We start from the raw sequence: 24,695 nt of genomic DNA on the forward strand, positions 1-24,695 counted from the left end.
GTGGGCTCTAGGACACTTCTCCCTCACCAGGTGGAACAGAATGATTCCTTGCAGGGCCCTGCTGGTGTGACTTCTTTCCTCCTGATGCGGTACCATTGGGGCAGAAGCAGTGAATGGAACAGGAAGCAGAAAATTCAGGTGCAGCTTCTACACTAGGGGTTTGCAAGCAGGGTTTGCGTGGCCAACCCAAAGCCCAGCAAGCATCCAGGAGAGCAGTGAGTGGGCTCTACTCCTCCTTGGCCCAGGCTGAGCTGCCTGCCTGCTGCTCCAGGTGGGGAAGGACCGCATCAGTGTAGAACTTCTCCAGTTTGGGCACCGTTTTCGCCCAGAACTCAGCATCAAACTCCACGGGGGCCATGGCCGTCTCCTTGTTGGTGTGCACCACGAAGTCGGCGTGCTGGAGGCCGGTGGCCGCCAGCTCGCACTGCACCTGGGTATAGTAAGGGTGATCCCGCTTCAGCGCGTAGGAGTCTCCGTTCAGCTCCAGGCAGAAGTCGCCGTCCTTGCAGGCCTCCCGCACCGTCCTGTTGCGGTGCTTGTAGGGACACTTCACCTCCAGCAGCCCCAACCGCTTCCCCGTGTTGGCCTCGGTGATGATGCCGTCGGGGCTGGCGGCGATCCACGTCTTCTCCTTATGGATGAAGAGCCCGCAGTCGTCCACCTGCACGGCCCGGCCCAACTTCTGCGACTTGAGCTGCTCGTAGGCCCGCACGGCCTCCTTCTCGTTGCGGATACCCCACGACATGGCCGGCGTCTGCACAGAGGGTCCGGTGCTCAGCACGGACCTCAGGTAGGACTGGGGCACCTCGTTCGTCTTCCCATTGGCGAACCTGCTGTTGGCGATGCGCGGGGCCAGCGAGGCCGTGATGCGGTTCTCCCTCCACGCGTACCACTGCGGGTTGGCGCGTTGGCCGCGCGTCTGCTCCTCCACCCAGGGGATGTCCTGGCTCCGCAGGGCGGGCGGGAAGCGAGGCGAGGCCCCGGCCGGCTTGACCTTGTGGGCCTCGGCATCACCCCTGGCCATCGCCGCCTCGGTGCCTCGACCGGGCGCTCCTTTGCCGCCCGCCGCCTTCCCCTGTTTCCCGGAGGCGGCGTCGCGGCGCTCCCCGCCATCGCTCCGTGCACCGCGGTGCGACGCCGCGGCTCTGGGCCGATCCCCGCCGCCCTCCGCCTCCCGGCCGCGCCCCGCGCTCGGAGCGCTCCGGATCCGGCTGCCCGTGGCGGACGGCGGCGGCGGCGCGGCGTGCGGCGCTTTGGAGGCCGCGGGCTGAGGGGACGAGGGCCCGGCCGGCTCCTTCCTCGGCCTCCCCATGGCGCGGTCCCCGTGAGCCGCGCTTCCGCTTCCCCGGCGGCAAGCCCGGGCTCGCCTCGCCCCACGTGCGGCGGATGGGGCCGCGCTTCCCGGCGGCGCCCGCCCCCGTTCCCGCGGGGTTGGCCGCTAGGGGGCGCCGCGGCGCCGCGCCGCGCGGGGGCAGCTCCGCTCCCGGCGCTGCGGTGCGGATGCGGTCCGCGGGCGGGCGCGCCCCGGCGCTGCGTTGCCCGCCGTCCCCGCCGTGTGCGGCCGTGCGGGCGGCACGTGGCCCCGGGCCGGGATCCGGGGTCCCGCCCCGCGCTCTGTGCGGACCCCTCGCTCGGCCCCGTTCCGCGTTGGGTGCGGGTTTGGCGGAGCGCGGGAGGATGGTGGCGGTGCCTCCCCCGTACGAGCCCTATAAAAAGTGCGGCGGCGGCGGCGGTGGCGGTGCGGCCCTATCTATAGCGCAGGGAGGGAGCTGCCTAGATTTAGCCCGACATCTGCTGGGTTTTCGCCCTGCCCTGCTCCGGCTGAGGGATTCCCGGGTTGCTCTCGCCGGGATCTCCCTCCCAGCGGAGCCGTTCCGGCCGTGCCGCCGTCCCCTCCGCAGCCGCCCGCCTTGCCCGAGGGCTGAGCTCCTCCAGGTTCCCCTCTGCTTTTCCCTGCCTTTCTCCGGGGCTTTCCCCGTGCTGCTGCGGGTCCCCACGGTGGGTGGGTTTGGGGCGGACGCTCGGCGTGACCCCCACCCTGGGGCTGCCGTAGCACGGGCCGTGTCCCTTTAACGAGGCAGGGCTTGGAGCTTGTGCTGCTGGCACAGGGATGGAGCGGCGGTGAGGAGCCGGTGCCAGAGCGGCAGCCTGCAGCAGGAGGGGCGGTGGCATTGGTGCACGCAGACCCCAGCCAGAGCAGAGGGAGTCGCTCCGGGCTGAAGCTTGTGCAGCTCGTGTGGGTGCTGATTCCCCAACCCCTGTGTCATCATCATCATCCAGGTAAGGCCCAGGGCACGATGGGTGGTTTGGGGTGCCCCGGGGTTGAGTGATTGCTTGTGAGGTGAGGCAGTGGGGGCCATGCAGGTGCTGAGATCGCCGCCCCACCCGGAGCTGCGCTGCTGGGAGCTGCCCCAGGGCATCAGTGGGGGATCCTTGGGCTGTGCCATAAATGCCCCCTGGCCACAGATGGAACCCTTTGTCAGGGATGCTTGCTAGGACTGTGGCCGTGCTGAAGGATCTGTGGGATTGAGATGCTTTTATTTTTGGGGTGCCTGCGTTTAGGGGAAGTTCCTTGACATGGGGCTGTGGTTTTCCAGGGGTTTAGTGGGAGGGAGTGTGCGGCAGAGCTGGGGGATACAGGAGGGAGCTCAGCTGCTGTGCTGGCTTTGGGGCTGTGATGGGGCATCATCTGTGTGGGGCTGCGTATGCCCGTGCCCAGGCTGAGCTTTTCCAGGTGCAGCTCTGATAACTTTGCAGCTGCTCATGGCAGGGAGGGTGAGGAGGGGGCTGCAAAGTGCTGGAGGTGGGGAAGGGATGGGGTCCTGGTGGTGATTCTGCACTGGGGACCATTTGCTGCTCCAGGGGCTGAGGTCGGGGTTAGGAGCAGCTCTGCTTTTATTCATCACCTCGGGGCTTAGAGCAGCACACGAGGCCAGATGGGCCCTGTTTACCCTGTGAGTGTAAATGCAAAGAGAAGTGATAAAAAGCATCTGGAACAGCTTCTGCTGGCAAACAGGGCGGTGTGGCACGGCAAATAGCGGACGTGTTGCTGAGCGCTGAGCCGGGCGCCTTGGGAACTAATGGGAGGGCTTTGGGGTGACCCCATCCGTGATGGCTCCAGGCAGCGGGGCTGGGGCCGTCCCTGTCTGGGTGCTGCTCCCACTGCTGTTCCACAGTGAGTGCTCCCCTCTTCCCACGTTGGGGTTAGAATGGGGTTACTGGTAGAGTTAGGGTTACGGTAAGGGTGGGTGTTGGGGTTAGGGTTGAGTTTAGTGCTACGATATGATCAGGTTTAGGGTTAGAATTAGGTTTAGACTTAGAGTGGGGTTAGGGTCAGTTACAGGGTCAGGGTTAGGGCTAGCCACACACGTGCATCTGTGTGCTGCCCCCTCCCCTCGGTGCTGCTCACCAGTGCAGCACTGACCTTGTTAATTATTAAACCCCCAGCAAACACCGCACTCTGTTGTGCCCTAGTTACGCTGTGGGCTTCTTGTGCATCTTTTTGCTTTTTTGTTTTTTTTTCCCCAAGCAAATTACCCTGGTAACCTCTGTGGGTGGATGGAGATGGGAGCGGCAGATGCTCCTCTCCACGCCAGCGCAGGGGATGGGCTGCAGAGGCCCTGGGGCTGCCGAGCTGCTTTGGGTGGCCAAGAGACAGAGATGTGTGGCTGTCTGCTGCTGGCTGTGTGGGCTCCGACAGCTCCGCGGGGCTGAGGTTTGGCTTCGGAGCAGAGATTTGGGTTCAGGTCCGTGTTGGTGTGTGTGAGCCCCTTCCCTCAGACCCCCTCTCAGCACTTCATCTTGCAGCTGTGCCGAGGGGCCAAGGACCATGCCAGGTCTGTATGCACTCTCCTCCTGGGAGGCTCTGCCCCTGAAGAGCTCCAGGGTAAAGGCATGTGCCAATGGGTACGTGCTGAGCATCACTGCCCAGCTCCTGTACACCAACCCATGTGAGGAGCCCGTGGAAGGTAAGGACGGTTATTTTGGTGCAGAGATTCTATAGACACCATACTGGGGTACCCTGTTCCAACCCCATTGCTGCTGTCTCTGGGCTCTCTCCCACCTGCAGGTGTCTTCATTTACCCGCTGGAGGAATCGGAGGTGGTGGCTGGCTTTGAGGCAGTGACGAGCAGCCGGAGGGTCACCTTCCAGGTGCAGAGCCGGCACCGGGCGCAGGAGTGCTGCCTGGAGTGTGGCACCAGCCCAGGACGGCCACGCCGCTGTGCCAGCGGTGAGGGCATGGGGCAAAGCACAGGGGCACGAGGGGCTGATGAGATCCCATCACTACTTGGGGAGAGCTGAAGGAATGCTCCTCTTCTTTATTTCTGCTTTCCCTAATGACTCCTCGACTTTCTGCCATTTCAGCCCCGTCCTCTTTCTCTCTGTCCATCTTTCCCATCTGTTTGTGCTCCCCTCTGTCATCCCCTTGGTGAGTAATTAGTTCAATTACTAATGCTCACATGGTCCCTCCCCTCTTCCAGGTCACCTTGTCCTGGATGAGGACACGGAGCGTTCCACCTTCATCATCATCACAGGTGCACTGGGGCCGGCGGAGAGCCTGACCGTGAACCTAAGCACAGCACGGGAGCTGCCCACGCTGCCGGGGGGGGCCCTGCACCTCGTCCTGCCCCCTGTCCTTGTGCCACGCATCGCCACTGCCCCCGAGTGTGAGAGCGAGCCGGGAAGCTTGTGTGACGACAGGTTGGCCCTATGGTGATTTTCATGGCTTTCTGAGTCTCTGCTGTCCTGGGTCTGGGGGGGGATGTTGTGTGTGCAGGGGAGGTGTGGGAGCTGCCCTCACTCCATTCTCCTTGCAGCCCCACCAGCTGTTTTGGAGGATCTGTTGCAAGGAGCCAGCCTGCACCCGCAGCACCTGCAGAGAACACAGATGTCTTCAGGGGACAGCCCTGCAACCCCTTTCCTTATGAGTTTGCCTTTGAGCTGCTGGTGAAGGGCCCCTGCCTGCTGGCAGGTAGGGCTTGGGGCTGGGGGCTCCCAAAATTGCTCTGCATGTGGCATTACAGCCATTTCAGCAGCACCACTGGTCTCTGAGTCAGCAGCCTGCATCCTCAGCGAGGGTGTGATGGGCACAGGGTCACATCAGGCAGCCAGGGCACTGCTGGCTGCCATCAGCACAAATCCCATCAGCGTTGGCTGGTGGCTTCCTTGGGGCTGGGTCCCAGTGGGTCTGTGCCCCCTCCAGGCCTGGAGAGCCCAACCCATGCGCTGCGTGCCGATGCCGACCCCTGGGCCAGCTCTGCCACCACCACCTGCGTCACCCTGGCTGAGCGTCACCGCTACGACAGGGACGTGGAGATCATCCTCTACCCCTGTGGTAAGGGCTGAAGGTGCGGTGCCTCCGGGGGTGCATGGGCATGGCCCCAAAGCGTGGGGCAAACGTGAGTGCCCGCAGAGCCCCACCAGCCCCACCTGGTGATGGAGGAAGGCACCATGACGTACCCCGAGTACGAGGCGCACATCCGGAGCCGCCGGGACTACGTGCGGATAGCCAGGAGGGATGGCAGTGGGGACAGACAGGTGACCGGGCGCGGCTGTGGCTGGGAGGAAGAAGAGGGCAGCAGTGGTGATGGTGGTGATGAAGACCCTGGTGTGGGTTGCACCAAGGGATGCGAGGAAGCCTCCCACCCCTTGCAGGTGGCTTTTGTGCAGAAGCGTTTCCATAAGGACATCTTTCACAACCCTGTGCTGATGCTCAACTTCTGCCCGGAGGTGGAGGCCACCCCAGGGGACCTTCAGAGTGTCACCCGCGAGGTGCTCTTCCTTGTAGATCGCAGCAGAGCTGTGAGCAGCCCTGATGTCGTCAGGGTCAAGGTGAGGCAGGGCAGTGAGCCTGGGGACCCCGCACCCAGCTGTGTGTCCTGATGGCTGTCCCCATCCCCAGGAAGCACTGCTGGTGGCCCTGAAGAGCCTCCCCCCAGGAACCCTGCTCAACATGGCAACCTTTGGCGCCGACCTGCAGCCGCTCTTCCCCTCCAGCCGCCTCTGCAGCAACGTGAGTGCTGTGCGGGACCCTCTGTCCCCCTCCATCTTCCCCACCCGGCCCCACTGCGGACAGCTGCCTGGTGCTGTCCCCACGAGCCAGCTGTCCTGGTGGGCAGGAGACGCTGCAGCAGGCTTGCCGCCACCTGGGTGAGCTGCGGGCAGCCACAGGCAGCCCTGACCTCCTGGCAGCACTGAGCTGGGCGCTGGCACAGCCCCTGCACCACGGCTACCCCCGGCAGCTCTTCCTCTTCACTGCGGCAGCAGCCACGGGTGACGTGGGCCGTATCCTGCAGCTGGTGCGCAGGCAGGCCAGCACCATCAGGTATGGCGTCAGGCATGGAATCCGGACGTTTGTCCCTGAAATCGGAGGTGTTTTAGTGTGTGGGTCTGTCCTGCAGGTGCTTTAGCTTTGGGGTGGGTCCGCGGGCCTGCCGGCGGCTGCTGACAGCCATAGCCAAGCTGAGCCGTGGCCATGCCGAGTTCCTGGGCCTGGCCGAGAGGTTGCAGCCCAAGGTAATGGTGGGGTGGGGGGCACGCGGGTTGCAGTGGGGCCGGACACCAGCTCCTGTCCCTGCAACAGCTCATCAAGGCCCTGAAGAAGGCGATGGAGCCGGCCGTCAGTGACATCACCATCGACTGGTACGTGCCCGACAGCACCGAGGCCCTGCTCTCACCCACCGAGATCGCAGCACTCTACCCTGGGGACCGGCTCGTCAGCTACTGCTCCCTGTACAGCATCGCCCGGTTCCGTGACCAGCGCCCAGCGGTGAGGCCCGGGGGGATAGTGCTGCTGTGGATCCTCCTGAACACCCCAGTGCTGCCACCGGGGCTGATGCTCTCTCTGCCAGGGTCGGGATGGAGCTCGCCGGGGCTTGGCTGTCCCCTCACAGGAGGAGGTGCCCACCCCAGGGGGTACACGGCTGTCCCGAAGCTCCAGAGACACCTCCGTGGAGATTTCGGCCGTCGGCACAGAGGAGTCAGAGCGGAGTGAGTGGGATGAGCATGGAGAGGGGCCAAGAGGTGGCAAGGGGGCTGTGAGCTGATGGCTGTGTGCTTGCCCTGCAGGTGCTGACCTCACTTCGGGCGGAGACATCTGGAAGCGTATTTACCAGCCCTCCTACATCCAGGAGCAGTATGTCCTGACGCACTGCTCGGTCAGCACGGAGCGCAGCCAGGGGCTGCTGTCCCGCAGCTCCACCAGCAGTGAGTCCACTGGCTCCCGCGATGTGGCCCCCGACAGTGGCTCCGCAGCCCCCGACACCACCTCCCAGCAGGGCCAGAAGAGCCTGTCCCTCTGTGAGTCCTCTACCAAATCGGCCCCCGTGCCCTCAGCTCCCACTGCCAACAAGGTAAGGGACACACCGGGGCTGCTCCCCACCTGGCTGGGGCCTTGCTGCCCCACTGTGCCTGGATATGGGGATATTGGTGTGGAAACTGGAGAGCCAAAGCCTGCATTTAGCCAGGGTCAGCTCTGGGTGCTGACAGCAGGCTCTTCAGGTGGGTTTGTCCTGCTGGAACCAGAGAGCTGGGCACCAAAGAACCAACCCCCTGCCCCCAAGGTGCCAGTTCCCCCAGGCCAGTGGGCAACGGTGTGGCTAAGGAAAGCCTCAGCCAGCTCACGTCCTCACTGATGCTGCAGAAATGAAATGGAAACGGCCATGCATCCATCAGGCAGTGAACCTGCCAAGGCAGGGAGGGGGTGGTCTGGCTCCTGCCTGGCTGCTGCAGCCCTCTGCCAAAGCTGCAGGATGCTCTGTTAGTGATGGGCTCATCCCTGCTGCTTCGTGTCTGGGTTTGGATCCAGCCCTGTCGCTGTGCCAGGGGAGACTGCTCCCTGCTAAGCACAGTGCCATGTCCCCGAGGCCAGGTGAGGCCAGCTGTCACCCAGCCCAGCACCGCCTGTTGCTCCCTCCTGGTGCGTTAGGTAACTCGCTGCACAATAGCACACACAGCTGGTGGCCTTTGCAGCTGAAATGTCAAGCGTAAGTGATTTCCCTGCAGTGTAAACCATCCCTGTGCTCCTGCTGCTGGGTGTGGGTGCTACAGCTGTGGCCCAGTCTGGGGTTTTCAGCACCCTCCTGTCAGGAGCAGCTGAGCTCAGCCCGCGCACCTGCAAACATCACCAAATCACATAGAATCATAGAAACATTTGAGTTGGAAAGGACCCTTAAAAGCCATCTGCTCCAACTCCCTGCACTGAACAGGGACACCTACAGCTCCATCAAATGCTCAGAGCCCCATCCAGCTTGACCTTGGGTGTCTGCAGGGACAGGGCATCCCTCCTGCCTCCATGTCAGCCCTTGACAGATGTTTGCAAACTCATGTCTTGGTGCTGTCGTTCCTTCCCATGTGCATTAAGCTCCTTATGAGCACGGCTTGCTGTGCAGGAAGGTGATGATGCCTGCAGTGGGGCAGAGCACCCAGCTCACGGGGCTGTGGGGGCTCTGGGAAGTGTTGGCACAGCCCCCTCTGCACTCTATGCTGCTGAGCCCCGGGCTCCCCGTGAGCTCCCTGCAGGTGCCCGTGTCGCTGAGCAGTGAGGAGCTGGCGCGGCGGCAGAAGGTGCTGGCACGAGCTGCCCTAGCTGGCCGCAGCTTCTCCTCCCCTCACGGGGAGCTGGATGCACACCGGCTCTGCCGTGCCCTGGAGAAGGTGTCCCAGAAGAGGAACCAGTCTGTGGAGGGGCGGCTGGACCAGCTGGGCCCCAGGACACCACGGCTTCAACGCAGCACTGGAGAATCAAGTGAGTGCCGGCCCTGGGAATAAAGGTCATCCCAGTGTCACACAGGGTCACCATGCTGATCCCACGTCCTGGGCCACGCAGATAACCTCCTGTCACCGACCCACCTGGACTGGGACATGCTGGTTGAGCCCTCTTACCTCTTCAGTGCGGCGGTGCCTGAGGCAAAGGAGCCCGGCCAGGGCGATCCCTGCCTGCCCCTGCGCTGCCACGTGGTGATCCATGGGCTGTGCGCCGGCCAGCCCGTGTCCTGGGAGGTGACGGCCTCGTTGGAGGCCTTGCTGCAGCCGCGGGATGGGGCAGGCAGTGAGGAGCGCCCGCAGCGGGCAGCCACAGCAGGGGAGAAACCATTGCACGGCTTGGCAGCACGCTCCGTCATCCAGGACAGCGAGAAGGCGGCACAGCGCGAAGCTGAGCTGGAGCAGGGTGGGTGCCGCTCCCTGCCCTGTTCACCGCTCCCATCACTGCTTGCTGACTCCTCACTCCGTGCAGGTTTCGCCCGCCGCTTCCGCCTGAAAGCCATGCAGACCAGCAAAGCCTGCAACGTGCCTTCCCTCTACACGTGCCTGGTGCCCGTGGATGGGGCCACGCAGGTGGTGCTGCCCGCGGCCCCGCAGGTGTGGAGCACAGGTAGGGCTGGGGGGACAGGGCGGGGATGGGGAGTGGAGCGTGGCATGCGCTGAGCTGGTGTTGGTGCCTTGCAGCCACACGCAGCACAGGCATGGCAGGGAGCTGGAGGCGCCGGCAGCGGGGTGCGGAGGAGCAGGAAGCTCTCATCGGTGCAGGTATGGACCCAACCCCTTTACATCCCACCCCATGCCCTCGGGGACCTCAGTGACCCTGGGCATAATAGCACGGTGTCCCTTGAACTGCAGGTGCCCAGCCCAAGTCAGTGGTTATGGGGCTGAAGGAGAAAGTGATCCCTGCTCCATGCTGGGCATGGGGTCAGCAGCTCTGTGTCACTGGGCTATGCAGGTCCCCCAGGTCTTGCTGACCTCAGTGCTTTGCTGCTTTGCAGAGAGGGATGAGGTCCCCGGGTCTCCGGTCAGTGTCTCCTCTGCCACCTCAGGCTGGGAAAAGCAGAATGGCTCTCATGGTACAGACACGACCCTGGGGATGAACCCATCCCTGTGCACCATGGCCCCTCTGCACTGCTAACTGCTCCCATTGCAGGGCTTCCAGCCAGCCCCTCCAGCTCCTCCGTGGCCACCCAGAAATTCACAGAGAGCATCGTTGGCTCCAGGTGGGGCTGCCCTGTGGGGGTTGTGGGGTGGGGGAATGCAGCACTTCAGTGGGAGTTGGGCAGTGCCACCTCCCGAGCACTGTGGGTGGGGTGGGAGGATAGTGGTCCAGCCCCTTCCTTGCAGCAGTGTGCAGGGGTCCCGCTGCCTCTCATTAAGGGACAGGTGACACCTCACCCTATTCATTCATTTGCAGGTTCAGCCTGACCCGGCGCAGGGGGCCCAGCCTGACACTGCGACCACAGTGCCTCAGCCCTGAGAGCGAGTGCTCCAGCACGGCCGCCAGCCACGACTACCTCCCACTGGTAAGGGCCCATCCAGGCCGTGCTCAGTATCACCACTGCAGCTGCAGGGGATGCAACCCCAGTGGCTCCAAGGAGCACTTGCTGTATCCACAGCATCGGGCAGCCCCTGGAGCCCAGGGCCCCTCCTGCAATAACTGAGTATTGGGACTGTAGATGGTCTGGGTCCCCGCACGCTCCCCTTGCGGTTTCCTAACCCCCTTGCAGGTGCAGCTACAGCAAGCACGGGGGCCATTCCAGCTCACTGAGAGCTTCTCTGAAGTGGTGCAGATCCCCCTGGACCGCCTGTGCCGTGCCTCACCCTACGCCTCCCACCGTGCCAGCCTCAGCCCCACATCCCCCGTGGCCAAGGGCAGCCCTGGGGCAGGGCTGTGCACTGAGGCTGAGGAGCCAGTTGCAGCCCTAGAGCCTGGCTCACCCCAGTCCCACAGCACTTGCTCCGAGGTGCCCAGTGCAGCCGTGTGGGCGCAGGCAGACAGCGGGCACGGCTCTGAGTCTGACACTGCCCCCCACTCGGCTGCACCATCGGAAGCAGGCTGGCAGGATGTGGGGCTGGAGGACCTGGAGAGTGCCAGCTGGGCCACGGCGGTGGCCTTGGCGTGGCTGGAGCACCGCTGCGCTGGCTTCTTTGATGAGTGGGAGCTGGTGGCAGCCAAGGCGGACGCGTGGCTGCAGGCACAGCAGCTGCCCGAGGGCCTGGACGTGAGCTGCCTCAAAGGGGCAGCCCGGCACTTGTTCCTGCTGCTGCGGCACTGGGACGAGAACATCACACTGAACATGCTGTGCTACAACCCCAACAACGTGTGATGGCCGCAGGGGCCATCAATAAATGTGCCTGGCTCTGTGCTCCCTGTGTGGCTCCGTTCTGACCTGGAAAGCATCAGCCCTTCCCCTGGGGTCGGAGCAGACAGGTAGGGAACAGCCAGGCTACAGGAGGGGCATCAAAGCCACTCAAGCCTTGCAGCAAAATGTTTTGCAGATGCTCTGACTTAACCTTGTTCCAGACACTGGCCCCGGGCACCACTCTCCAAAGGCTGAGAAGGGAGCACGCTCTGGGCATTGTGACAGCGCGAGGACACTGCAACCAGGGAAGGGCCTCCAAAGCCCCTTTATTGGAGAAGTCCTGCCCAGCTCGGGCTCCCACATTGCCCCCTTTTTGCAGTTCCAAGGCTCGTGGCCCTCTTCGGGTGGCCAAGGGCAACCTGGAAGCAGGGTGGGCAGAAGAGCAAGCAGAAGGAGCCAACTTGGAGTCCCTTCCCATTGTCCAGCCAGCTGTGCTCTCACTGTGCCTTCCTGGAGAGCTGAGCTGACTTCTTGCTGGGCTGGGGGGGCTGAGGGGCTGGTGGCAGGGCTGTGCCATACCACAGCTGGAGCAGGACCAGTCCATGACAGATGTGCAGGGAGAGGGAGCTGTACACAGTGGAGGGGTAGGTGTTCCAGCAGAGCTCGATCACGCCCAGCAGCAGCACCCTGTAGGGGCAGACAGGTCAGTAGGGGGGCACAACAGCCCTCTGAAAACCCCAGCAACCACATGACACCGAGCCCTACCAGCACATACTTTGGCATGTGGATGAGCTTGGATGTCGGGGTGCACCACAACAGGTAGGGCAGTGTGTGGAAGTACCAGACGTAGAACTGGTAGTGCAGGGAGCGGCTGCAGCAGACACCCAAAAAGTTGGAGGAGAAGAGAATGAAGACGATCTGTGAGTGGGCATTGAGGTGACAAACCCAAGAGGATGGAAGTGCAACCCCACCCTGTGGCCTCCCAGGAACAGCCGTCCAGTACTTGTCCTGCCCTTCCCACTCTCCTTGCCCCCCACCCTGCCAAAGGATATTGTTGACACTCAAGGGAGGGGATGGGTGCTTCCTCTCGGCTGGATCCTTCAACAGAGACAGGATGCTTTCTTTGGACCTGGGGGCAAAGCACAAACACCAGTCTCAGCTGCTCAGGGCCTTTCCCACCCCAATTTCGCCCCACAAGCCACAATTATGGGGGATGGCAGGGTATTGTTGATGGGGGACCAGTACCCCATGGGGACTCCGAGGTCTCACCTGTGCCATCGGTGCAGTGCAAAGAGCACCAAGCCAGTCAGGTGGGCCAGGAGCAGCCCGGCATGGAAAGCTCGGTGCTGGAACACCTCCTCTGGGAGGAAGCGCCAATTCACTGTCCACTTGAACTGGAACTGACGGCCCAGGTCGAAGGAGCGCGTCAGGTACCCCACGGGATTCTCCAGCAGGAAGGGCAGCCCTAGGACCACCTGCAAGGTACAGCAGCCAATAGCTGGGGCCCCATCACCCCCACTGCATGTTGAGGTTTGTATGGGAGACAGGCACAGCTGGGAGCCCTGAGGTTTGTTGTTAGTTGTACGGGGCCAAGACAGGTGCTGGAGCTGCAGCACCCAGGGGTCTACAGGATGCAATGGTGAGGGGCAGGGACCAACCTGGAGCACAGCGCAGATGCAGAGCTTGGGGATGCAGCCCAAGAGGCCGAAGCGCTGCAGGAGGAGAAAAAGCAGCCCGGGTGCGAAGAGAAGGATATTCATCTTCACTGACACAGCCAGGCTAGGTGGGAAGTGGAGTTACAGCACGGCCCACACTGGGAGAACCTCATGCTGCAGCCAGCCCCGTTGGCCCCACACCTGAACAGCAGGCAGCCCCAGGACCAGTGGTCCTCCAAGAAGAAGTTTATAGCGAGGAAGAGGATGGCCATGGCCACGGGGTCGTTGAAGAGCCGCAAGACGAAGATGGAGTGGATGCGGTAGGAGGCACAGCACATGAAGAAGAACACATATGGGGGGACCTGGTGGGACAGGGGCTCAGCGGAGGGGCCCTGTGGGTGGCACACAGGGCCGCTCGTTGTGGTACCCCCCTACCTTGCAGGTGCGGTAGTAGATGCGGAAGACGAGCAGCAGGTTGAGCAGGTAGAGCCCAGCAAAGATGTGCTGCGCCAGGCGGACGTCGGCCCCACGGCCTGTGGCGTAGTACAACCCCAGAAAGAGGTACACAAAGCCGGCGGGGTAACTGCGGGCACAGAACCGGGCGGGCCGCGTCGCCCCTCATCCCGCCCACACCACCCGCCCCATAAGGCCCGATACTCACACCAGCGGCCCTGTGCCGCCCCGCAGCTGCGTGTAGTCGCGGGTGCCGTTGGCGAAGCCCTCCACCTCCTGCATGTACGCCTGCCAGTCGATCTCGGTGTCTGCGGGGCGGGTGGGCGGCTGAGGAAGGGCGGCTCGGGGCTCCCCGCATCCCGCGCCCGCACCGCCCGCTACTCACAGGGCACCCTGCGGATCACCCACAGGTTGACGCCGCCCTCCGCCAGGCACAGGCAGGCGGCCACCAGCGGCGTGTAGCGGGGCTCCAGCAGCACATCTCGGCAGACCCGGCGCAACCTCACCGCCATGCCTCCTCCCCAGACGGAACCCGTTAGCGGCGAGGGAGGGCGTTTCCATCCGGAAGCTTTCAGCGGGAGGACAGGAAGTCTTGAGCGATGGGACCGGAAATCTGTCGGCAGCGCAGCGCTCCCAGCCGGAAGCCCCTAGCGGTTGCAACGCCGGAAGCTGCACGTGTTCGCCGCCGTCGCCATGGAGCAGCGCCCCCCGCCCGCCGCCTCCAATCGGTGCTACGCGCAGCGCCGCTTCTGGGAGGAGCGGTACCGGCGGGCGGGCGCCGAGCCCCGAGAGTGGTTGGGCGGCTTCGAGCGGTTCCGCGCGTTGCTGGAGCCCGAGCTGCGCCCCGACGACCGCATCCTCGTGCTCGGTACGGGCGCGGTGTCAAGGTGGGAGGTGCCCCCGGGGTGCAGGGGGTGCGGGACGGGGCGGGGGGGGCGGCGGGGCGGTGTCAGTGCGTACTAATCCCACCTGAGCCGCTCGGCTTAGCGGGCTGAGCTGTGCTGGGCAGGTGTCGTCAGGCGGTGTCATCGCCGATCCCCTTAGCGGCTCAGCGGCCGCGGACAACGACCCCAGGGGCTGAGCCGTGCCCGGCTCGGCACCGCGCCGCCATCCGCTGGGGTCCGGGAGGCACTCGGCGGGAGCCCGCTTGAGGGTCCCGTTGGAATTACCGGGTCGCTGTTCGGCTCCTGGATGGTACGGGCTGGGTTGGAGAATGCGTGATTTCGGGGGTCCCATTGGGGTGAGGGCACAAGATCTGGGGAGTCTCATTGCTGCGGGGGATGCGAGGTCTTGGGAGTCTCATCGGGATCAGCCGGCTGAATATCCCCAGGACGTTTTTACTGGGGTCACCGGGGGTGTAGGCAGGGTTTGTCCCATTGAGATTGTCTCTAGCTGAATGTTTCTGAGACAGCTCTTGGGTTCCGGTGTGCATTGATGGGCTTGGGGGACACGGGCAAGGTTGGGTGGCACTTGATCTTGGGGGTGTCACTGCGGTCATCCCCCAGCTGAGCATCCCCAGGACATCCCAGCTTAGATCACAAGGGGTATGGGCAGGGCTGGGGGACATGAGCATGGTGGCAGGATTATGGGACACAGAATCTTGGGGTTCTCATTTGGGTACCATTGGGGTCTCCGAGGGTACAAAGCAGGATCTTGCTTGGGATCCCATTGGGGTGGGAAACACAAGGGAGGATTCCACCTGACAGTCATATTGAGACCCCAGCCAAGCATTCCTAGGACAGCACTTGGATCCTGGGGAGCATGGGTAGGGTTGGGAAGCGTGAGGAGTTGGGGTTCCTATTGTGCTCCCATTGGGATAGGGGGGGCTCAAGGTCTTGGGATTGTCACATTGGAGTCCCATTGGAACTGTTAGCACAAGGCAGGGCCCTACTTGGGAGTCCCATTGCAACCAACCCCCACTGAGCATCCCCATCCTGGTGCAGGCTGCGGGACCAGTGCCCTGAGCTACGAGCTGCACGAGCTGGGCTACCCCAACGTCACCAGCATCGACTTCTCGCCCGCCTGCGTGGAGGCCATGCGGGCCCGCTACGCCCACTGCCCCAACCTGCGCTGGGCAGTCATGGACATGCGTGCCCTGACCTTCCCTGACGCTTCCTTTGATGTGGTGCTGGAGAAGGGCACGCTGGATGTGCTGCTGGTGGAGGAGGCTGACCCCTGGCACGTGTCCCCACGTGGAGCCGCTGCGATGCGCCGGGTGCTGGCGGAGGTACAGCAGGAGTGGGGCAATGCCCCCCCACTCCCAGATCCCAGGATGTTAAGTGCTGGGGTTGGAGGGGTACAGGGATATACTCCTCCAATCCCTTCTTGTGCACTGCCCAGACTGCAGTAGCCCAGGTCCCTGGGAGTGACACAGAACAAGCCACATCCCAATGACTATGGGTACACAGAGGGCAGCGTGGTGCTGCCAGCCCCAGGCAAGGTGACAGCAATGGGGCAGTGACAGCCCATCTAACCTCCCCCCCCATCCCAGCTCAGCTTCGATCTCCTTAGCGGGGTCCCCGTCCCATGGTCCCCATCTCAGTGTTGCCATGGAAACCCCCATCAGCATCGACAGGACTGTGGCGTTGCCACGGGGATGGGCAGTGCCTCCGGGCCCCCATTAATTGGCAGCAGGATGGAGCTGCCTCGGTGCAGCGGGAGGGGGGGGTGGGGGGAGGGCAGCAAGGTGCCGGCAACCCACAGGCTGACACCAGAACCATGGCCCCCATGTGGCTGGGGCTGCCCCCCATCCCCTCGTGCCCCATAGCATCGCAGCGGTGTGGGACACCCCATGCATTGCCAGCACCGAGCCCAACCCCAGCATCCCTTCCCTGCCTGTCCTTGTCACTGGGCCAAGCGCTGAGGATTTAGGTCTTTTTTTTTTTCTCTCATTTTTTTTCCCCATTTTTAATCCTGATTTCAATCCCTGCCCTCCCCCAGCACCGCTGGGCATGGCACCATCCTTTGGTGCCCGCTGTCCTCGCAGAGGGCTCAGCCCCCTCACTGGTGGGCACCCACTGCTTATCCCACCCCTTTGCTGCATTGGGACCCTCCCTCCCGATCCCATTGCTGCCTCCGACCTGGAAACCTCCATTATGCTGCCGCCATCCCGGGGGGGCCAAGCAGCCCCCGCCCCATAATCCTCTTAGGGAGCCCCCTAACGGGATCACCGCTGCGTGGTGACGGGGGGGTTGGGGGGGATGACTTAGGGACATCCCTGGGGACATTCCTGTCCCTGTGCCCAGATCTGGGTGGGGGCCCATCCCAGTGTGGGGTGGTCTTTGGCCAGCAGTGTTACGGGGATTTTTGGGATGGAGCCCCGGTGCTGTGCCGGCATCCCATTGCTGCAGCCACCCCGGCACTCCTTGGCATGCAGAGCACGCGGGTGCCGGCCGCGAGAGCCTTTTGACATTGGATAAAGCCAAGCAAGAAAATTGATGTTCTTTTCCATCCTATTAGCGGGGGCTTAACTCCAGCCAGGAGAAAATGGTGATTAAAGGGCCGAGTCCTTCGCTGTTCCAACCTCACCTGTGGGGGGGAGCACAGGATAGGGGGGATGGAGGGGTCTCTGGGGGCCTGGGGCTGATGAATGGGACAAACTGACACCGTCTTTCCCCCCCCTCCCCCCCAAATCCCACAGGTGAGCCGCGTGCTGCGCCTGGGGGGCCGCTTCCTCTCCATCACCTTCGCACAGCCCCATTTCCGCATCCCTCACTACGCACAGGAGTCCTTTGGCTGGTCCCTGCGGCACGCCGCCTGCGGGGACACCTTCCACTACTTCGTCTACATCATGTGCAAGGGGCAGCCCCTGGCCCCCCCCATCCTGGCCTTGGGCAGGCAGCTGGGGCGGCCCCCCCCTGCCCCGCCACCCGCTGTCACCATGAAGGAGGATGAGGATGAGGACTTCCTCCGCGCCATCGAACTCTGACCCCGCGGTGTCACCTCTGTGCCTTCCTTTTTGGGTGGGGGAATCCGGCTCCCCACCCCAGCTGCACATTGCCCTGTGCCCCCCTCCCCTCCTCTTGGATTGCAGCCAGGGCGCTGGGCTGCATGGCCGGGAATGAGACTGCAGCGGGTTTAATTCCAGCACTGCTGTGACCCAGTGCCAGGACTCGGGGGGGGGTGGGGAAGGGGGGGGGGGGGGGGGGAATGTGTGACCCTTCTGTGCCATCCTCTGCAGTCCTGGGACACCCCTGTGCCAGGGGAAGTGACATGCATGCAGGGGTAGGTAAACGTACCAGGCTGGGTGACACAGAGCAGGGTATGTGACACATGTGACAAGGCATGCGTGCGCTGGGGTAGGTGACACATAGAGGGGAGGTGACGCGTGTAAGTGGGTCAGCAGGGCCCCCCCCCGGAGCTGGGGGGTGCGGGGAGGGGGGGGAGGAAGGAGCAGGAGGCGGCGGTACATGGATGTATTTTATTCATTGCGTTTTGTTCACTGTACAGTGACAAATGGCGCTGGACGTTACAATGGACTGTTGGTAGAACACGATGGCGCGCGGATCGCTCCTCTTCCTCCATTTTTTTTTTCTGTGTGTGTGGATTTTTTTTTTGTCTTCTTTTTTTTGTCTTTTTCCCTTTTTTTCCCTTTTTTTTCTTTTTTTTTTTTTTTTGCGTTGTTGTCCCCGTAAACGCCGCTCGGAGGCGACTGAAAAAAAGATGACAGCTTTTCTCATGCACCCCTACCCCCCAGCCCTCCCCAAGAAGCTTCTTACAAAACAAAATTAAATTAAAGTACAAAATTAAAAACAACAACTCAGGAGCGGACCCCCGTCCTCCTAAAGTCCCCCCACAGCCCCCAGAATCCCACATCCCTCTGGACAGAGGCGGCCGCAGGGCGATGGATGATGGCGGTGTGGTTTCCCCCCCTCTTCTCGGGCTGCATTTTTCTCTTTTTTCCTTTTCTCTATCTCTCTCTCCTTTTTTGTTTTTTTCCTTTCCCCCTTCCCTTTTCACTCTTTTTTCCCTTTTCTGTCTTTTCCTTATTTGTCTTATTTCTCCTTTCCCCTCACCTTTACCCCCTTTTTCTTTTCTCCATTTCTCTCTTTCTCCCTTTTTCTCCCTGTTCTTTTCCCATTTTCTCCCCCTTTTCACTCCTTTCACTCTTTTCCCCCTTTTCACTCCTTTCACTCTTTTCCCCTTTTTCACTCCTTTCACTCTTTTCCCCCTTTTCACTCTTGTTCTTTTCCCCTTTTTCACTCTATTTTGTTTTCCCCTTTCCCACTTTTTTCCCCTTTTTCACTCGTTTGCTTTTCCTCTTTTGCACTTGTTTTGTTTTCCCCTTTTGCACTCTGTTTTGTATTCCCCTTTCCCACTCTTTTTGTGTTCCCCTTTTTCACTCTTTTTGTGTTCCCCTTTTTCACTCTTTTTGTGTTCCCCTTTTTCACTCTTTTTGTGTTCCCCTTTTTCACTCTTTTTGTGTTCCCCTTTTTCACTCTGTTTTTGTGTTCCCCTTTTTCACTCTGTGTTCCCTATGTTCACTCTGTTTTTGTGTTCCCCATTTTCACTGTTTTTGTGTTCCCCATTTTCACTCTGTTTTTGTGTTCCCCTTTTTCACTCCCGTTTTGTTTCCCCCTTTCACTCAGTTTTATGTTCCCCTTTTCACTCTGTTTTCCCCTTTTCCACTCCAGTTTTTCTTTTCCCCCTTTCCCACTCTGGGTTTTGATTCCCCCTTTCCCACTGTTTTTTTCTTTTTTTTTCCCCTTTTTCACCATTTTGTTTTCCCCTTTCCACTCTGTTTTCCCCTTTTCCACTCCGGTTTATCTTTTCCCCTTTTTCACTCTATTTTGTTTTCCCCTTTCCACTCTGTTTTTGTGTTCCCCTTTCCACTCTGTTTTCCCCTTTTTCACTCTGTTTTTGTTTTCCCCTTTTTCACTCTGTTTTTGTTTTCCCCTTTTTCACTGTTTTTGTTTTCCCCTTTTTCACTCTGTTTTTGTTTTCCCCTTTTTCACTCTGTTTTTGTTTTCCCCTTTTTCACTGTTTTTGTTTTCCCCTTTTTCACTCTGTTTTTGTTTTCCCCTTTTTCACTCTGTTTTTGTTTTCCCCTTTTTCACTCTGTTTTTGTTTTCCCCTTTCCCACTCTGTTTTTGTGTTCCCCTTTCCCACTCTTTTCCCCATTTTCACTCTGTGTGTTCCTCCTTTTTCACTCCCGTTTTGTTTCCCCCTTTTCCACTCTGTTTTTGTGTTCCCCCTATCACTCTGTTTTCCCCTTTTCCACTCCAGTTTTTCTTTTCCCCCTTTCCCACTCTGGTTTTGATTCCCCCTTTCCCACTGTTTTTTTTTCCCCCTTTTTCACTCTGCTTTGTTGTCCCCCTTTCCACTCTGTTTTTGTGTTCCCCCTTTCACTCTGTTTTCCCCTTTTCCACTCCGGTTTACCTTCTCACCCTCTTTCACTCTGTTTTGTTTTCCCCTTTTTCACTCTGTTTTTGTGTTCCCCTTTTCACTGTTTTCCTCTTTTCCACTTCGGTTCATCTTTCCCCCCCTTTTCACTCTTTATTTGTTTCCCCCTTTTCCACTCTGGTTTTGACCCCCCCCCTCCCCTTTTCCACTCCGGTTTTGATCCCCCCCCTTTTCCACTCTGGTTTGATTCTCCCCCCCTTCTCTTTCTCTCACTCTCTTCCCCCCTTTCTGTCTACTTATTTTTCTCCCTTTCTCTCTCCATCTCTCCCCCTTTTTTATATATTTTTTTTTCTCTCTTTTTGTTTTCTTATGGAAAAAAATATGACCCCTTTACATTGCAGACTCCAACAGCGGACCGACGTCGGCGGATCGATCATTTTTAACAAAGATTCAGATCGATAGATATAAAAATACAAATATGAGGATTTTTCCTGTTAAAAAGAAGCGTGCCGGAGTGGGGCTGACCCTCGACACCAGGACACGGCGCTCGGGCCACCAAAGCTCATGCAGAAAACGATGGAGCAAAGAATATCTCCGGGCAGCAGCAGCGCTCCGAGTCCGCCCCGACCCCCCCCACACCTTAAAGGTATTTTTTTTGGGGGGGGGTCCCTCTGCCCAGGGGAGGGGGGGGTAAAGTGCATGGCCCGAGGGGGCGGCCCCGAAGGCGGGGATGGAGCGGGGGCCCCCGGCGTGCGGTACCCCCTCCCCGGGGTTTGGGGGGGGGTGTGGGCATGGCCCCCCCCCCTCCGTGGGTCCTGGTGGTGGTTCTCCGGGTTTATACCCCCGATGGCGACTTCTCCGTCATGCCCTTGAGCACCTCGTCTATCCGGTCATCCTCGATCACCACTGCAGGGACATGCGAGGGGGACGTGGGTGGGTTTGAGGGCACAAGCGGGGGTGGCTCCATACCTTCCCACCCCCCCCACTCCACAGCCCCACCGTTCCCCATTCCATGGGCTTGGGTATGGGGCCCCCACTCTATGGGGTGTGGGGCATTGGAGTGCCTCCCCAGCAGCCAGGTGTGGGTGGTTGGATGGGGAAATGGGGGTGGGAAGGACCCCCCCTCCGCGCTGCGGCACCGCTGATGAGAGCAACAGGAGCAGAATGGGTAATGACCCAGTGGGGGGGGCATCATCGGGCCCCCACAGCATCGCTTGCTGCAGTGTGGTGTTCTGGTCGGGGGGGGGGAGTTAAGGACCCCCCCCCACGCAGTAATTTCCCTTCGGACAGCCTCCCTCTCTGCCCCCCCCAGCAATAGTCATCAGCAGAACATCTCCAGACAGACCCCCGCAGTTGGGCAGAGCCCCTCTCCATCAGCATCATCACTATGCAGGACCCCCCAGCATCCCCTGTCTGGGCCTCCCCCAATCCCACTGAGGGGGTTCACTGCCCCCATCCATCAGCATTGCAAAATAAAGCGGGGGGCACGGGCAGTGGTGCATCGTCTCTCAGGAGTGGGGGTAGGGGTGCTGGGGAGGGCTCTGTGTGTCCCCCTTTTGTTCAGGAGGAGGGTTGGCTGTGCCCCCTCCGAGCAAGTGGGGAGGGGGCTGCTCTCAGGGTTCCCCAAGGATGGATGGATGGGGATTTAGCAGGGGGCGGGGGGAGTATTTATTTGGGTTCAGATTGAGCTGCTATAGGGTCTCTGCGGCATGAAGGGAAGCGGGGAGGGACACACACACATACGCACAACCTTACAGAGCTCCGGGGGGGGGCACAAAACGGGGGTGATGCTGTGAGCATCACTGCTGTGGGGTCTCTGCAGCAGGTGGGGATGCAGCAGGGAGAACGCTATGGGGCCGGGGACTGCCTATAGGGCCGGGGGGACATCCCAGGGGGAGCGCAGCAACCGCGAAGAGCAGCTCCGGGGGGGCGAGGGGCAGCCCCAGGGATGCCCAGGGTACTCCGGGAGCAGCGGGGGGGGGGGTCCATCCTGCGGCTCTGGGGCTGCGCCGCAGAGGGATTCCTGGAGCTGCCCGATGCCGGGGAACAGAGCCGGGGATGCGGTGCTGGCGATGCTATGGGATAAAGCTGCAGTCTGGGGATGTGGGGGGGCAGCGCTGGCGATGCTATGGGGTACAGCTGGGGGTCCCGGCGCTGCTATAGGGTGCAGCCGCAGGTGCGGCAGCACAGCGACGCCGGGGGCAGTAACGGGGATGCCGCGGGGCACAACCGGGGGTCCGGGGGGAACCGAGGGGTCGCGGCGCCGGGTCGGGGAGGAGGAGGGGGGGGTTCGTACCTCTCTTGGCGCGGCCGATCTGTCCCAGCTTGGGGGGCCGCTTGCCCTGGTTGCCCCCGAAGAAGGCGTTGGTGTCCTGCAGGCGGCAGCTGAAGGGCAGCTCCCCCGCCTCGGGCTCGGCGCCGTAGCGACCCACCTTGTCCTCGCCGTAGGGCAGCACCTGCGACATGGCGGGGCCGAGCGGGCCGAGCCGCGCCGCGCCGAGCCGGGAGCCAGTCTGCGGCGGCGGCGGCGGCGGCGGGGAGGAAAGCCGGGCGGAAGGATGAAGTCATGCATCCGGGGGGAGCGGGGACCCCCCCCACCCCGGCGGGGCGGGAGGGGGCGGCTCCGAGCTCCGCGGACGGGACGGGACGCGTGGGGGGACCGGGGGTGGCTGCCCGTCCCCACGTCCCGGGGTCCGTCCGGTCTCGGTGCGCCCATCCTCAGCGCAGCACCGCATGCGTGGACCCCCCCCCCCCCTCCCCACTAAGCCCGTGGCCCAGGCAGAGATTCTCCGTGTCAGCCCCCAGCACGGCGCTGCATCCCCATCCCTGACAGCCCCCGTGCAGGGCTCTCCCCCCCAGCCCCCCCAACTTCTGTGGGTCACTGCCAACGTGTGTGCACCCAGATGGATACATGCTGGGTGTACCTGTGGGGCTGTGGTTTGGGCACAAACCCGTGGGTACTCATGGGGATGCTGCTGCCCCTTGGCTCAGCCATCACCTGGGGACAGAGCCACGGGGCAGTAAGGACAAGGGACAAAGCCATCCCTGCGGCGATGTGCAGCGGGTCAGCGAGAAGTGAGTTGCTGTCAGCCCCCAAGGACCGTCATGCTCCCTCCCCCACCCCAAGAGCCACAGCTGTACCATGTTGGCATCAGTGGGGCTGAGAAAGCCCCACCTGGGACCCCCCCTCCCTGTCACCAGGGGTTATTTAGGCTCAGGCTTAGGGGAAGGAGGGATGGGGCCTATTTCTTAATGCTACCAACCCCCTGTCCTTTGAGACTGCTGATGAAAAATGCTGCAGAAGAGCATCAGTGGGACCAGTCCATGGGAGAGGGCAGGTGCTGCTATTTTGGGAAGGCTTGGCCGTGCCGTTCTCTTTGTGTGGGGCTCCACAGAGCCTGCTCCCCTCTGAGAGCAGTTCTGGGGCAGCGGTGCCCCCTCCTCAACAGCAAGGTAATCCTTTATCACTGCCTTTGCCGGGGATTCGTCTCGAACCCCTTCATCTGGCAGCTTCTGCTCCCACAAAAAGAAGCACCTGGGAAAATAGGCGAGAGGCCCATGCTGAGATGTGCCCTGCTTTCCCCATCGCCGGGCCCACGTGCTGCTGCCCATGGGCAGGGAGCGGCGAGCTGTGGGGCTGGGGAAGCAGATGGGCTGCGGGGGGTGGGAGGGGGGGGTGGCAGCGGGGTGGTGTGCTCCAGGAGTGGGTCAGGGTGGGGGCACCACGCTGGTGGTGGGTAGGGCTTTGGTTTGCCCTTACAGCAGGACTCTTGGTGTTTGGGATGCAGGTGGGCAAGTGGTGTGCCTGGGTGGGTGTGACAGCGGGGTCCCACAGTCCCCCACACCCTCCTCCCCCCGGGCAGCGGGTCGGGCGCTGGCGGTGCAGAGCTGTGCTTGCAGCCTGCTCCTGGTGCCTCCATCTGCTTGCTGCCAGCCCTGCCAAGAAACGTGAAATGGCACTTCTGCTCGCTGGGTGCCATCTCCATACTGCCACCACCCTGAGCGCCTGTCCCCTGTGTGCTTCGAGGGGCTGGCGAGGGTCACCTGCGAGTGCCACCTGCATTCTGCCTTGTCCCTCACGTGGGGCAGTAGGGTAGAGCTGTGAGCTGTGCCAGGCACTTTGTGGGAAAAGCTTTTTGTCCCATGGGGTCCCAGTGTAGGGGAGACCAACCCACTGGGCAGACAGCATCCCTGCAGGGTTGACAAGCTCCATCCCTGTCTGTCACCACATCTCCATCACCATGACAACAGACAAGGAGGCAGGTGGCAGCGAGCTGGCAGTCCTGGGGGGCACAGTGGGGGCGGCGGGGACCCGTAGGGCACTGGGTGGGGGTGGCAGCTGTGGGGACACCCAAGTCCCCTTGGGTGCTGCGGGATGGGGATTTGGCTGAGCACTGTGTTCTCTGCACGTGTCCCCAAACCAAGCGTTCCCAGGGTGATGGTGGGGACATGCAGTAAGTTCAGCTGGGGGCACAGACACTGCAGCCCCGCACAGGGTGGTTTGGCATTGCCAGGCTCTGGCTGGTGCTGAGGGGTTGAATCACAGTGCTTCCTGGCACCGCTGCAGGCTGCGCTGCAGGGCCAGGTCTTCATGGGGCTGGTGGCTTTTCTGGGGGCACAGGGTGGCAGGAGGGGTGCCCACAGCTCTCCGTGTGCCTGCAGGGGCAGGGTGCGGTGGGAAACATTCTCTTCCCTCATTCCTCAGTGCTGCGGGGCTCCACCCCGGTGCCACCAGCCAGGAGTGGCCACGGACCCCTCTCTCTGCCCATCCCTGGCTCAGCCCCAGGAGCGAGGAGAGCAGTCTCCGGGTGCGCAGACACCTTCCAGCCCACGCACCCACTCGCGCCAGCAGCTCTTGGCACGCGGGGAACGCGTTCCTGGCAGCCCGGCCCTCTCCCATCTGGTATTTATCTCCTTCCCGAAATCCCTCCTGCTGCGGGGGGGGACGACCGGCTGGTGCAGGGGACTCAGTCCCCACTGCTCACTCTGCAGCGCAGCGCGGACATACTGGTGAGGGGGAAAGACTGGGGTGAGAGAACTCAGGGGAAAGGTGGGGAAACTCCCTCACTTGAATGATATGTGTGGGTCCCTGGAGGTTTAGCTGGGTGTTTTGGGGCATTGCAGCTGGCATTGGGGCCCTTGGGACAATGCCTCTGCCCCAAATGCCTGACCCCAA

General features: G+C 61.8%; 4 protein-coding genes and 2 long non-coding RNA genes across 7 annotated transcripts; 3 read left to right on the top strand and 3 right to left on the bottom strand.

The window, feature by feature from the left end:
• The first annotated feature begins 3,812 nt into the window (after nt 1–3,812).
• VWA5B2 (von Willebrand factor A domain containing 5B2) lies at nt 3,813–11,126 on the top strand. Its single transcript, XM_065747962.1, has 21 exons — nt 3,813–3,968; nt 4,070–4,231; nt 4,482–4,713; nt 4,818–4,972; nt 5,204–5,335; nt 5,414–5,538; nt 5,656–5,832; nt 5,903–6,013; nt 6,120–6,325; nt 6,402–6,516; nt 6,584–6,769; nt 6,852–6,990; nt 7,069–7,352; nt 8,521–8,746; nt 8,828–9,169; nt 9,236–9,373; nt 9,448–9,528; nt 9,762–9,839; nt 9,917–9,986; nt 10,181–10,289; nt 10,494–11,126. The coding sequence occupies exons 1-21, from the start codon at nt 3,830–3,832 to the stop codon at nt 11,091–11,093; spliced, it is 3,807 nt and encodes a 1,268-aa protein (XP_065604034.1). The 5' UTR covers nt 3,813–3,829; the 3' UTR covers nt 11,094–11,126.
• A 244-nt stretch (nt 11,127–11,370) lies between these two features.
• Nucleotides 11,371–13,710, bottom strand: ALG3 (ALG3 alpha-1,3- mannosyltransferase). The gene is made up of 9 exons (XM_065748107.1): nt 13,563–13,710; nt 13,386–13,485; nt 13,160–13,307; nt 12,926–13,086; nt 12,728–12,848; nt 12,339–12,544; nt 12,122–12,198; nt 11,845–11,989; nt 11,371–11,756 (listed from the first exon to the last, which is right to left on the bottom strand). The coding sequence occupies exons 1-9, from the start codon at nt 13,687–13,689 to the stop codon at nt 11,567–11,569; spliced, it is 1,275 nt and encodes a 424-aa protein (XP_065604179.1). The 5' UTR covers nt 13,690–13,710; the 3' UTR covers nt 11,371–11,566.
• A 121-nt stretch (nt 13,711–13,831) lies between these two features.
• EEF1AKMT4 (EEF1A lysine methyltransferase 4) lies at nt 13,832–17,197 on the top strand. Its single transcript, XM_065748093.1, has 3 exons — nt 13,832–14,045; nt 15,121–15,404; nt 16,818–17,197. The coding sequence occupies exons 1-3, from the start codon at nt 13,871–13,873 to the stop codon at nt 17,103–17,105; spliced, it is 747 nt and encodes a 248-aa protein (XP_065604165.1). The 5' UTR covers nt 13,832–13,870; the 3' UTR covers nt 17,106–17,197.
• A 1,160-nt stretch (nt 17,198–18,357) lies between these two features.
• LOC136055908 (uncharacterized) lies at nt 18,358–19,636 on the bottom strand. 2 transcript variants are annotated; one of them, XR_010622900.1, is made up of 3 exons: nt 19,327–19,636; nt 18,712–19,284; nt 18,358–18,403 (listed from the first exon to the last, which is right to left on the bottom strand). It is a non-coding gene; the product is annotated as an uncharacterized LOC136055908 (long non-coding RNA). The 2 variants fall into 2 exon arrangements; XR_010622901.1 differs by lacking the exon at nt 18,358–18,403 and having other exon boundaries at nt 18,773–18,961; nt 19,056–19,284.
• Nucleotides 19,637–19,920: 284 nt separating this feature from the next.
• On the bottom strand, nt 19,921–22,059 carry CAMK2N2 (calcium/calmodulin dependent protein kinase II inhibitor 2). The gene is made up of 2 exons (XM_065748122.1): nt 21,816–22,059; nt 19,921–20,425 (listed from the first exon to the last, which is right to left on the bottom strand). The coding sequence occupies exons 1-2, from the start codon at nt 21,982–21,984 to the stop codon at nt 20,355–20,357; spliced, it is 240 nt and encodes a 79-aa protein (XP_065604194.1). The 5' UTR covers nt 21,985–22,059; the 3' UTR covers nt 19,921–20,354.
• On the top strand, nt 20,077–21,012 carry LOC136056112 (uncharacterized). Its single transcript, XR_010622912.1, has 2 exons — nt 20,077–20,165; nt 20,832–21,012. It is a non-coding gene; the product is annotated as an uncharacterized LOC136056112 (long non-coding RNA).
• Nucleotides 22,060–24,695: the final 2,636 nt, after the last annotated feature.

This window comes from Cyrtonyx montezumae, unplaced genomic scaffold (assembly GCF_038088225.1).
Source record: "Cyrtonyx montezumae isolate F1298 unplaced genomic scaffold, pur_monq_1.0 scaffold_5, whole genome shotgun sequence".
NCBI lineage: Eukaryota > Metazoa > Chordata > Aves > Galliformes > Odontophoridae > Cyrtonyx > Cyrtonyx montezumae.